This window comes from Elephas maximus, chromosome 1 (genome assembly GCF_024166365.1).
Source record: "Elephas maximus indicus isolate mEleMax1 chromosome 1, mEleMax1 primary haplotype, whole genome shotgun sequence".
NCBI classification, from domain to species: domain Eukaryota; kingdom Metazoa; phylum Chordata; class Mammalia; order Proboscidea; family Elephantidae; genus Elephas; species Elephas maximus.
Window position 1 is genome coordinate 229602575 of NC_064819.1, and position 13337 is coordinate 229615911.

Consider the following 13337-nt stretch of genomic DNA (forward strand, 5'->3'; position numbering starts at 1 on the left):
GGCTCCCCGCTCGCACTGGCCGGCTCCTGTGGGCAGGAGGAAGCCGGGAGCCCCTCGCTGCCGCGCCCCCGGCCCCCACTAGGCGCAGTCCCTGCTCGGGGCTGGAGCGCCGCCGCGGGGTCGCCTCTCGAGCCGCGGCCGGGCGCTCGCCGAGGTGGCTCCTGACAGAGCCCACGGGTTCGCCTGTCCCCACCCCTGGGAGGGGTTGCCGGGCCGCGAGCGGCCTCCCAGTCTCCATCGCTCTCTCCCGGGGAGGCTCCGGCGGCGCGAGGACGGCCCCTGAGCAACCTGGCCGAGGCGCAGCGGTGGCGCCCGCGGAAGCCGGCGCCCGGGCCGCCGCCGCGTCCCCCGTAGCAGCGCAGCGCGCGCGGGTGACCCGCCGGAGCGGGGGCACGGGCGGCGGGCCGGGGGCGCGCGCCGGGCGGCAGACCCTGGCCAGGAGGCTCCCGGCGCTTTTTGGAGCCGCGAAGCCCCGGGGCGCGGGCTGGCCGGGCTCGCGGGGCGCGCCGGGGGGCCGCCGGCCAGCGCTTTCCCCCTAGGAGCGCGTTTTTGCTATGACAGTCTGGACCTGCCAGGGGCTAACCTGGGTGTTCTCGGCAAAGTTGTCGCCGAGCCGGGCGCGCGTGTAGGGACCGCGGCGCCGCGGCCCGAGGCTCGGCTCGGCGGCGCCCGCGCCCCAGCGGCGCTCCTGGGGGCGTGTGCCCCTGGCCAGCTGCCCTCGTGGATGCCTCCCGGCGGCGGCGGGCCCATGACAGACTGCGAGTACAGCCAGATCAGCACCCACAGCTCCTCCCCCATGGAGTCGCCCCATAAGAAGAAGAAAATCGCAGCCCGCAGAAAATGGGAGGTTTTCCCGGGCCGAAACAAGTTCTTTTGCAACGGGAGGATCATGATGGCCCGGCAGACCGGCGTCTTCTATCTGACGCTCGTCCTCATCCTGGTCACCAGCGGACTCTTCTTCGCCTTCGAGTAAGTGGCGGCGATACCGCTCCTCCTTTGCCTCCCCCGACCCCTGCCCCTCCACACGCTACTTTCGTTTTCTAGAATCCTTACCTCCTCTAAGTTGTTATATAATTTCACCCCGCGCTCCTGTTTTTTCTTTGAGACATCTGTTTGCTTTCCGGACCCTAAAGATAATGCTGTTCTGGGTCACGTTTCTGGGAGTGGACAGGAGAGGGAAGTGGGCAGACACCTGTCAGGTGTGCCCGGCCTGGTTGCTCACAACAGTGGGGTGGACTCGCCAGGTGGGGCGCCGGCGACTGACCCTTGACGCCCCCTTTGCTGAGTTTGGGGAATTAGCAAACCAGCCTTCTAGGGTGGAGGTGGGGTGGATTTCTACATTAGGAATAAGTAAAATTGGCTCTGGTAACAAGAGGTAGGATATCTTGTTAAACCCAGTTTACTAAATATATATGTCTTTTTAGTTAGTGTATGTTTAAAATTGTGGGACACCCAATGTCTCGTGGATGAGTAACTTCACTTTTCATTCTCTTTAGCTGTTCACCCTTGATGAACAATTTTGATTTACCATGTTGTTGTTAGGTGCCACGGAATTAGTTCGGACTTTTAGCGACCCTGTGTACAGCAGAAGGAAACACTGCCCTGTCCTGCACCATCTTCACAGTCATTGCTGTGTTTGAGCCCATTGTTGCAGCCACTGTGTGAATCCATCTTGTTGAGGGTCTTCCTCTTTTTCACTGACTCTACCTTACCAAACATGATGTCCTTCTCCAAGAACTGGCCCCTTCTGATAACATGTCCAAAGTACTGAGACAAAGTCTTACTATCCTCACTTCTGAGAGTGGCTGTACTTCTTCCAAGACAGATTTGTTCCTTCTTCTGGCAGTCCGTGGCATATTCAGTATTCTTTCCAACACCATATTTCAAAGGCATCAGTTCTTCTTCTGTCTTCCTTATTCATTGTCCAGCTTTCATACGCACACGAGGCAATTGAAAATATCATGGCTTGGTTCAGGCGCACCTTAGTCCTCAAGGTGACATCTTTTTTTTTTTTTTTTTAACACTTTTAAGAAGTATTTTGCAGCAGGTTTGTCCAATGCAATATGTATTTTGATTTCTTGATTGCAGTTTCCATGTGCATTGATTGTGAATCCAAGTAAAATGAAATCCTTGACAACTTCAGTCTTTTTTCCTTTTTCATGCTCTTGCTTATTGGTCCAGTTGTGAGAACTTTTGTTTTCTTTATGTTCAGGTGTAATCCATACTGAAAGCTGTAGTTCTTGATCTTCACCAGTAAGTGCTTCAAGTCCTCTTTACTTTCAGCAAGCAAGCTTGTGTTATGTGCATATTGCAGGTTGTTAAAGAGTCTTTCTCCAATCCTGATGCCGTATTCTTCATACAGTCCAGCTTCTGTGATTATCTGCTCTGCATGCAGATTGAATAAATATGGTAGAAGGATACAACCTTGACACATGGCTTTGTTGACCTCAAATCATGCAGCATCCCTTGTTCCGTTTGAACGACTGTCTCTCGGTCTGTACAGGTTTCACATGAGCACAATTAAAGTGTTCTGGAATTCGCATTCTTCCCAGTGTTACCCATAATTTGTTATGATCCACACAGTCGAATGCCTTTGTATAGTTAATGAAACACAGGCAAACATCTTTCTGGTGTTCTCTGCTTTCAGAAAAGATCCATCTGACACAGGAGTGATATCCCTGGTTCCACATCCTCTTCTGAATCTGGCTTGAATTTCTGGCAGTTCCCTGTCAATGTACTGCTACAATCGTTTTTGAATTATTTTCAGCATAATTTTACTTGCATGTGATGTTAATGATATTGTTTGATAATTTCCTCATTTTGTTGGATCACCTTTCTTTGGAACGGGTATATGTATATATATATCTATCTTGCAGTTGGCTGCCCAGGGACTGTCTTCCGGATTTTTTGGCATAGCTGAGTGAGTGCTTCCACCATTGCATCTGTTTGTTGAAACATCTCAATTGGTATTCTTTCAATTCCTAAAGCCTTGTTTTTTGCCAGTGCCTTTAGTGCAGCTTGGACTTCTTCCTTCAGTGTCATTGGTTCCTGATCCTATGCTACCCCCTGAAACGTTTGAAGGTTGATCAGTTCCTTTTAGTACAGCGGCTCTATCCCTTCCGTCTTCTTTTGATGCTTTCTCTGTCGTTCAGTGTTTTGCCGACAGAATCCTTCAGAATTGCAACTTGAGGCTTGAATTTTTTCTTCAATTCTTTCCACTTGAGAAATGCCAAATGTGTTCTTCCCTTTTGGTTTTCTAACTGCTGTTCTTGGCACATTTCATTGTAATGCTTTAGTTTGTCTTCTCAACTGCCCTTTGAAATCTTTTGTCTAGCTCTTTTACTTTGTCATTTCTTCCTTTTGATTTAGCTGCTCTCATTCAAGAGCAGGTTTCAGAGTCTCTTCTTACATCCATTTTGGTTTTTTTTTTTTTCTTTTCTGTCTTTTTAATGACCTTTTAATTTCTGCATGTATGATGTCCTTGAGTAACTCATCTGGTCTTCGGTCTTTAGTGTTCAATATGTTAAATCTATTCCTGAGGTGGTCTCTAAATTCAGGTGAGATGTACTCAAGGTTATACTTTGGCTCTGATGGACTTGTTCTAATTTTCTTCAGCTTCAACTTGAGCTTGTACGTGAGCAATTGATGGTCTGTTCTGCAGCTGGCCCCTGGCTTCGTTTTGACTGATGATATTGAAGTTCCTATCGTTTCTTTCCACAGATGCAGTTGATTTGATTCCTGTGTATTCCATCGGGGCGGGGGGGGGGTGTATAGTTGCAGTTTTATGTTGTTGAAAAAAAGGTATTTGTAGTGAATGAGTCGTTGGTCTTGCAAAGTTCTGTCATGCAATCCCCTGTGTCGTTTCTATCACTGAGGCCATATTTCCAACTACTGTGTTTTATGTTGTTGGAAAAGGTATTTGGAATGAATAAGTCGTTGGTCTTGCAGAATTGTATCATGCGATTTCCTGTGTCATTTCTATCACCAAGTACATATTTTCCAACTACTGATCCTTCTTCTTTCCAACTTTTCACATTCCAATTGTCAGTAATTTTCAGTGCACCTTGATTGCATGTTTAATCGATTTCAGACTGCAGAAGTTCATAAAAATCTTCAATTCTTCATATTTGGCCTTAGTGTTTGTTATGTAAATTTGAATAATTGTTGTATTAACTGGTCTTCCTTTTAGGCATATGGATATTATTCTATCACTGACAGTGTTGTATTTCAGGATAGATTTTGAAACGTTCTTTTAGAAGATGAAATAGACACCGTTCCTTTTCAATTTGCCGTTCTCGTCTTAGTAGCCCATATGAATGTCCAAGTCAGAATAGCCAGTACCAGTCCATTTCAGCTCACTAATGTCTGAGATGTCGATCTCCACCACTCATCTGTCAGTTTGCCGTACTGTGGTGACTTGCGTGTTGCTGTGATGCTGGAAGCTATGCCACCGGTGTTTCGAATACCAGCAGGGTCACCTATGGTGGACAGGTTTCAGTGGAGGTTTCAGACTAAGACAGACTAGGAAGAAGGACGTGGCTGTCTACTTCTGAAAAAATTGGCCAGTGAAAACTTTATGGATGGCAGCAGAACACTGTCTGATACGGTGCCGTAAAATGAGCGCATCGGGTTAGAAGGCACTCAAAATACGACTGGGGAAGAGCTGCCTCCTCAAAGTAGCCCGTTGCCTTCGAGTCGATTTTGACTCATAGTGACCCTATAGGGCACAGTAAAACTGCCCCATAGGGTTTCTAAGGAGCGACTAGTGGATTTGGACTGCTGACCTTTTGGTCAGCAGCCAAACGCTTAACCATGGCACCACCGGGCCCCATCCCTCAAAGTAGAGCCTACCTAAATGAGGTGGATGAAGTAAAGCTTTTGGGACCTTCATTTGCTGATATGACTTGGCTCAGTATGAGAAGAAACAGCTGCAAATATCTGTTAGTAATTGGAATGTGGAATATGTGAAGTATTGAAGATTTACCGTAAAAAAATAAGTTTTCTAAATTCTTCACTTAAAAAGTTGAAACAAACATGTTCCCCTCCCCTTTCCTAGTACTGAGGAACAGGTGAAAGGAGACCCAGGACTTTGAAGGACCAGTGCCACACTGTACGACAACTTCTTATTTCAGAAACAATACTTTGGACTTTAGGGATTTTGTCTGAAAAAAGTGCATGCCGGTTGTCCTGTTTTCAAGAAAATCAGATGGGTACCTATCCTGGTGCCAACTAATGAAAGATCTTATTTATTAACAGTCATTAGGTAGGCAGAGCAGTTTAACTACATTGCAGAATCAGTTTCAATTGGTGTTATTGAATGCAACTTCTTAAGTAATTCCTATGTTTAATGAAAGTCAGAGTAATGTTTTTTTTCCAGAATTAAAAAAAGCAATATATTTATAGAGGATTCTTCTCTGAGCTTCCCATATCCTGGCTATTATGGGGCCTGACACTCTTTCAGCCTGCACCTCCTTCTGTTGGATAGGGCTAATTAAACCTTTTTTGTTTATTTACTTTTGTCTCTGATAGTATCAATAACTCTGGTACATGTCCGGTGTCTGCTGTTCCAAATGCTGTCTCTGTCGGAAACGAATGCTGTCTTGACTGTGTAATACCTTTCACACAAAGCTTCCTGACTCTCCAAGAGGAAATGCTTTGTATCTGAACATTGTGTTTTGAGGAACACTTTTAACAGGATTGAATTAGAGCAGGCGAGGAGGGAGACCTCAGATATAAGCTACCTGTCCCCCCCACAGTCATTCTCACACATGGCCCCCCCTTCCGGCCCCGATTCACACTGTGTAAATTGCCCAGGTCTCTCCTTGAAGTTTCACTTGTGTGCGTGTTTTGAGATCAGTTGTTGGGGTCTGTTGGGGGGCCTGGGGAGTGGGCATGGATGAGCTTTTGGAATGGGGAGGCAGAATTCTTTTCCTTCTGTTGCAGACCCGTGGGAAAGGGGGGAAGAGGCAGAGAGGGTCCTGGTGAGCTTGTACTCTCCGTCATAAGCACAGGGCGTTGGAATGATGGTGCCGTGAGGTTTGACAGACACGCCATCTTTCTCGTTAATGGCGGCTTTCATTGCAAGTGGTCCTTAAGTACAGCAACAAGTTTTAAGCTATCTGTGTTGGTATCTTTGCTCTTTTTCACAGTTTCAGGAGTACAGAGCTCTTGTTAATTTGCGATGGTGTTACAGAGCTGCAGCCACAAGTGTGTTCCCTGTAGGGCCATGGACATTTCATTTTCTCTGGGCACTCCAGTCCCCTCTGTATGGCCAGGACCTCTCCCTCAGTTATGACTTACCACCTTGTCTTTTCTTTGTTCAAACAGAGCTGCTAACCAGACTCAATTACATTCATGTTCATTTCTTCAGCTGTGTATGTCTTTTCCAAGAGTTCCCAAAAGCCCTCAGGAGCAGGTTGGTGGGGACCTTTTTCTGCATCAGTGTTGACTTAATTGATGGCTAACTCAGATAACTGTTAGATAACTGTGGGGAGAATGTATACCCTGGGATTTTATTAGCCACTGTTTGCAGCATCTTTTTTATATCAGTTCTGTGGTCGTGTATGTGTTTGGTCTCTACGGGAGTTTCTTCAACCAGGCAATTCGAAATTTCAGGAAAATAAGAGACCCATCCTGGTATGATGCCTCAGCTGAGAAAAATCATGGGGCTGTTCAAGCTATAGAATTTTGTGGTTTGGCTGAGAATGTTTCTCACTCTGCTGCTTTTAAATTCTTTATTCATTGATAATGGTAGAGTGAAATTAAATAACTTAAAATTAATTTGCTAGAGACTGAAAGAACCAATTAGCTGCGTGCATAGGAAATAAAATACCAACAGGTAATCACTGAGCAATCACAAGGCAGTGCCAGTCCTGTCCACTCACTGCATGCCTGCGTTCCACCCTTCCTCTAGTATTTATTGAGCACTTACTACGTGATCCTCATTCTGATGGTTGTATTTCCTGTCTGGATGGCGTTTATATTAGTAGAATTCATCTTCAGCACTAGAGGCCAGGCTTCCCCAGACAGTTACACAAAGGCCAATATAAAATTTGGAAAGAAAGATAAGCATGTAACTTTGAAATTGAATTTTAGACCTCTTTTTTCTGCAGCTCTTCTCCCACCCCACTTCTCAGTCCTGACCTTGAAGAGGTGGATGGGGATGTGTGTCCAAGAGAGATGGACTTATTGGAACTCAGCAACAGGTGTTGATATTGTCACCAACCCTGGGATAAAGGCAGTGGGGAAATGATTATCCTCCCGTTGAAGACGGAGTGACAGAGGCTTGGGGAGGTTAAATAACCACCTAAGATCACACAACGAGTCAGTGATGGGGCTTGTGACTACACAGCCAGTGCCCCTTCTGTCCCATTGTGCTGCTGCTTCTCCAACTATAGAACAGTGGCTAAAGGCATGGGTTTTGGAAGGACAGGCCAGGATGCTTACCAGCAGTATCACCCTGGGCAAATTCTTTACTGTTCCTAAGCCTCAGTTTTCCAATCTATAAAATGGGATTGACAATATCTACATTTAAATGTTGTGAAGATTAAATGAAAAATATATATTTAGTACAGTGTCTGCTGCATGGCGAGGCCTCTAGAAACAGTCCAGATTATTAGAGAGATTACTTCCCAAGGACTGTGGTCATCCTTTCCGAGAGGCTTTATAAGCAAGTGTGACAGTGATAGCATATCAGGGCTGAAAAAATGCAGAACTGTGTTGTTATTGTTGTTAGCTGCCGTCACGTTGCCCCCAACTCATGGCAACCCCATGCACACCAGAATGAGATGCTGCCTGGTCCTGTGCTGTCCCCATCGTAGGCTGCAGATCAGACCGATCAGGTTTTCATGGGCTGTTTTTAGAAATAGATCACCAGGACATTCTTGTTAGTCTGTCTTGGCCTGGAAGCTCTGCCGAAACCTTTTCAGCATCACAGCAACATGCAAGCCTCCCCTGATAGGTGGTGGCTGTGCATGACGTGCATTGGCCAGGAATTGAACTCAGGTCTCCCACATGGAAGGCGAGAACTCTACTGCCGGACCACCCAGGCCTGCAGAACTGTGTGATCTGCCCTTATGGTAAAGACTTTTGTATGAGTCTAGGAGCCTGTGTGAGGCCAGGGCTTTACTCCTGCCTCTTCAGAATGGGAGTCCCGTGGAGTTGCCTGGGGGGATCGCCTTAACCAGACCCTGGGGAGGACCACCAAGGATACCTACCATGAAGAGTGTCTGGACTTCATTCCCATTTCTGAAGCAGCACCATCCCAGAACCTTGAAGACAGAAGGGAACCTACTGGAAGCAGCCAGATGCAAAACGGTAGTCCTTCTCAAGTAGGGAGGGGCTGTTTATCTTCTGATATCTTTTACTCAACATATGGAGTACTGATGAGAAGTGACAGCCTTTCAGAGCTGTATTTGCAAGGGAAGGGGAGGCAGCTGACTGCAGTGCTACCAGGCATGCCAGTGCTCCTGGTTGTTACTGAGTCTCATCAACCAGTCTCTATGCCAAGCTGTCCTTCTCAGATCCCCAGAATTGTAATTTGAAAAGGTCGGCGAACGTTTATCAATTCCTCTTCTCTTTTTGTCTGACATACACGTGTATAGCCTGCTTTTTATTTATAGTTAAAAATTTGGAAAGAAAAAGTCCTGGGTGCTGAAACATTGACATTTTATTGTTTCTTGATCACAGTGCAGAAGGAAGGAAACCACTGGGAGGCCGGGGAAGTCCTTGTTTTCCCGGGCTCACAGGAAGTGAGGGCAGCCCGCCTGGACTTAGGCCTTCACTGTGTCTCCCAGTTCTAGGCTGTCAGCACAGACCATTTGGGGGTTACTGGGGTTCAAACTTTAGGAATCCTGGGAACATTCTCACGTTTTCTTATGATTATAAGTCTATTGATGACTTTCTAAAAAAGCTGTACATTTTCTTCTCTTTCCTTCTCTCTCTCTCCTTCCTTCTCTCTCTCCCTTTCTTTCTCCTTCCCCTCCTTTTTCTTTCTACATTTCGCTAATCTCCCCTGAAATGAGTGATGAACAGTTGGCAGTCAATGGAACCGCAGTCATGTTTGCTTTGAAGATGGGACTTGAGGGCTGTCCTCAGTAAACAAAAGTGCCATTTCCAGTAAAAATTTCTCTCTCATGGTTTGGAAATTCTTTATTTTCTAGTAGAAGGTGCTACCCTGATGACATAAACACCCCTTTCCCTCCCCCCCGAAAAAAACCAAACCCATTGCTGTTGAGTCCATTCTGACTCACAGCTACCCTATAGGACAGAGTAGAATTGCCCCACAGGGTTTCCAGGGAGCAGGTGGTGGATTCAAACAGCTGACGTTTTGGTTAGCAGCTGTAGCTCTTAACCACTGTGCCACCAGGGCTCCATAACATATAAAGACCCCCTCTTTTCTCAGCCCTTCTGTGCAGATCTGTATCAAGTTCTCCACCATCTTAGGAAACACCTGCAAAATGTCCCATCTTCTTTTGGCCAAATGCTGATGACCCAGTACAGCGTAGAACACCATGCGGTTGGCACTAGAGGACTTTGCTACCCTCAGGATGTTACCAGTAATCACAGTAGATGGTGTCCGGGACGTGTTATAAGCCACTGTGGTTCCTCAGGAACTTTAGGTGGCTTCAAAACTGTATTAGTTGGTTAAAGCCAATTGCCATGAATGCATTAACCCTTTCATTTGTGTACATGATCCACACATGTAAGTTCCATGAGGTTAGGGAGCCCGTTTGTTTTGTCCATTACGGTATCCCCAGTACCTGGAATGTTGTTACTGTTGTGTGCCATCGATTCCAACTCATAGAATAGTACCTGGTAATAGCAGGCTCTCAGTAAATATTTGTTGTGTAATGATTAATGGTAATGAACACTTAAAAAAATAATTTCCTTGTGCTTCAGTTTTTTCATTTTGTGAAGTTGTGTACATTAAGAAAATTTATAATCAATAACGTCTTATGGGACATTTGTCTTAGAAACTTTATTGTTGTTGTGTTGTTAGGCGCTGAGTCAATTTCAACTCAGCTATTCCATGTGACAGAGTGAAACTGCCCTATAGGGTTTTCTAGGCTGTAATCTTTACAGGAACAGGTCACTAGGTCTTTCTCCTGCAGAGCCATTGGGTGGGTTTGAACTGCCAGTCTTTCAGTTAGCAGTCGATCGCTTGAACGTTGCTGTAGAATCTAGTATCATCCCTTTTCAAAAGTGTTAATTGAAGCAGGGAAAATAAAAGTTTTTAGTTACTTAGTGTCACGGATTGAATTATGTCTCCCCCAAAATGTGTCAACTTGGTTGGGCCATAATGCCCGGTAGTCTGTGGTTATCCTCCATTTTGTGATTGTAATTTTATGTTAAAGAGGATTAGGGTGGGATGGTAACACCCTTACCTGGTCACATCCCTGATCTAATGTAAAAAGATTTTTCCTTGGGGTGTGGCCTGCAACACCTTTTATCTCTCAAGAGATAAAAGGAGAGAGGAGCAAGCAGGGAGTTGGGGACCTCATACCACCAAGAAAGCAGTGCCGGGAGCAGAGCATGTCCTTTGGACGTGAGGTTCCTGCGATGAGATACTCCCAGAGCAGGGGAAGATTGATGGCAAGGACCTTCCTCCAGAGCTGACAGGGAGAGAAAGCCTTTCCCTGGAGCCAGTGCCATGAGTTCGGACTTCTGGCCTACTGGACTGTGGGAGAATAAACTTCTCTTTGTTGAAGCCATCCACTTGTGGTATTTCTGTTACAGCAGCAGTAGATGGCTAAGGCACTTAGCAGACTAGTGATAGAGTTGGGTGTTCTTTTGGCTGACCAATACTTCTTTCTAGTATTTCTCTATTTTTGAATTAAAAGCCCTAAGCAAATACAGCACACTGTGGTATATGTAAACGTTACCTAACAACCACCAGCACCAAGAGTAATTTCCCATTTTATAGATTCTAGACTTTAGATAATAAAACTCTTAAGGATATTATTGACTCCCATAAGCCCATTATTGACTACTTATGTTTTACTGTGTTCTCTCTCAGCTAGTGGGAAGGGTTGCCAAACTATGCGGAAAGGACTCCTGTGGGTTCTTATAGTAGGGTAGTGATGGTCAGTTATTTAATGGGCCATAGCCCCATAACCTGGAGATGTTTGTTTGTTTTTTCTGTTGCACAGAATTTACTCATGGCAGGGTTGTTATGTCTTAGCAAGATCACTTTGATTAAGGGTTTCAAGGTAATGAGTTTATTGTTTTATAACTGAGGTTTCTAGGGAAGGGAAGACAATCGTAGGCAGTAGGTACTTATAATTAGTTACACCCAGGAATTTGGATCTAATAAAATGTCAGTTGGTTCAGGTAAGGCTTGGAAACCATCTTAGTGCCTTGGTTTATGTTTGGTTCCAGCTCAAATTTATTTTTACAAACTATATTATCCCCTGTCTCCTCTGTTCTTCCTTTTTTTAAAAAAAATGTAACATTACCTTTGTACGGAAGAATGTATGTAATACACATGCAGGTTTGAAATAAAATAAGAAGAAGCCACCACCCAACTCAAGAAGCACGTCAGTACCAGCGCCTTGGGATCTACGCGCTTATACACACACGGGGTCACCGTGAGTTAGAACTGACTAGATAGCAGTGAGTTTTTTTTTTCCTTTTTAATATCCTCTGTGCTTCTGCCCCGTCCCAAATTTCTGCCTCCTCCCTGAGTCACCACCATCTGAACTTTGTCATTATCAACGTCTTGCCTTTTTTTTCCCCCCTCGAGGTTTTTGAATGTATGCATCCCCACACAATAGGTTGTTTAGCTTATTTTTGTTTACAAATATGGTTTCATATTGTATGTAGTCTTTTTTAAAATTATAAAATGGATTTAATATGTGTTTAACATAAGATAAGGAGTCTTGGTGGTACAGTGGTTAAAGTACTTGGCTGCTAACCAAATGGTCAGCGGTTCGAACCCACCAGCTGCTCTGCAGGAGAAAAATGTGGCAGTCTACTTCCGTAAATATTTACAGCTTTGGAAGCCCTGTGGGTCAGTTCAACTCCGTCTTACAAGGTCGCTATCAGTTGGAATCAACTTTTGACAGCTGTGAGTTTAACATAATACCACAGAGTAGCATTTAAGGCATTCTTCATGAATACATTTAATTTTACAGATGCAGTATCTTTTTATTTTGGAATGATTTCAAAGTTCAAGAAGAGTTGCAAGAATAATTGAGAGAACTCCTGCATACCCTTATACAGATTCATCTATTGTTAACATATTTCCGTGATTATTGCTTGCACTCTTTCTTTTTCTGTGTGTGCATATATTTATATATTGTGCCATTGGAGAGTAAGTTGTGGACATCATACTCCTTTACATCCAAATAGCTCAGCTTGTAATTCTTGTGAATAGGACACTCTTTTAGAGAAACACAGTAGCAGTACCGATTTCAGAAAATTTAACATGGATATAACAGTCCATATACAGATTTTGCCATTCGTCCCAATATTCTTCTATATTTGTAGTTTTTGGGTGTTTGTTATCTGGACATTGTTTTCACTTTGTCTCATCTACATTTTCTTTCTCTTTTCGTCCCTCCTGTCATCTTTTAGGTGAATGATACATCTTCAGTATTTCATTTTATCTCCTTTTTTTGATTTTTCTTACGTTTCTTTGTGTTATTTTTAGCACTTGTGTTAAAGATTATTATGTACACCTTTAACTTACTACAAAAAAAAACAACAGTATAGCTCCAAATAATGATATTTGTACTTCACAAATAATGTAAGAAACCTAAAACATTATAAGTCCACTTACCTCTCCTACTCTTTGTGCCTTTATTTTATATCTTGTGTGTGTTTTATATTTACGTATGCTATAAGCCCCAGAATAAGAAATTATTTTAAGCAGTCAATAGTATTTAAAAGAAAGACAAATATATACACATATAACGAAGATACTTTAAAATAAAACATATATAAAGTATAAAACGCATGCGCGCGTATATGTATATATACATGTAAATATATATATATATAAAACCAAAACCAAACCTGTTGCCGTCGAGTCGATTCAGACTCATAGCAACTCTATAGGACAGAGTAAAACTGCCCCACGGAGTTTCCAAGGAGCGCCTGGTGGGTTCAAACTGCTGACCTTTTGGTTAGCAGCCATAGATAACTCTTAACCTGTATGCCACCAGGGTTTCCATACACACACACACACACACACACGTGTATATATACACACACGTGTATATATATATACATATAAATACCCATTGCTATTGAGTTGATTCCAACTCGTAACGACCCAATAGGACAAAATAGAACTGCCCTGTAAGGTTTTCAAGGAATGGCTGGTGGATTCGAAC

General features: G+C 44.2%; 1 protein-coding gene across 2 annotated transcripts in view; it reads left to right on the forward strand.

Annotated features, from left to right (window-relative positions):
- The first annotated feature begins 641 nt into the window (after nucleotides 1-641).
- The window catches only part of ZDHHC14 (zinc finger DHHC-type palmitoyltransferase 14), a 348932-nt gene continuing 336236 nt past the window's right edge, over nucleotides 642-13337 (forward strand). For both annotated transcript variants that reach the window (XM_049904518.1, XM_049904527.1), the window contains exon 1: nucleotides 642-969. In XM_049904518.1, the coding sequence (XP_049760475.1) occupies nucleotides 725-969 (245 nt within the window). In that variant the 5' untranslated portion in view covers nucleotides 642-724. The remainder of the gene's footprint in view (nucleotides 970-13337) is intronic.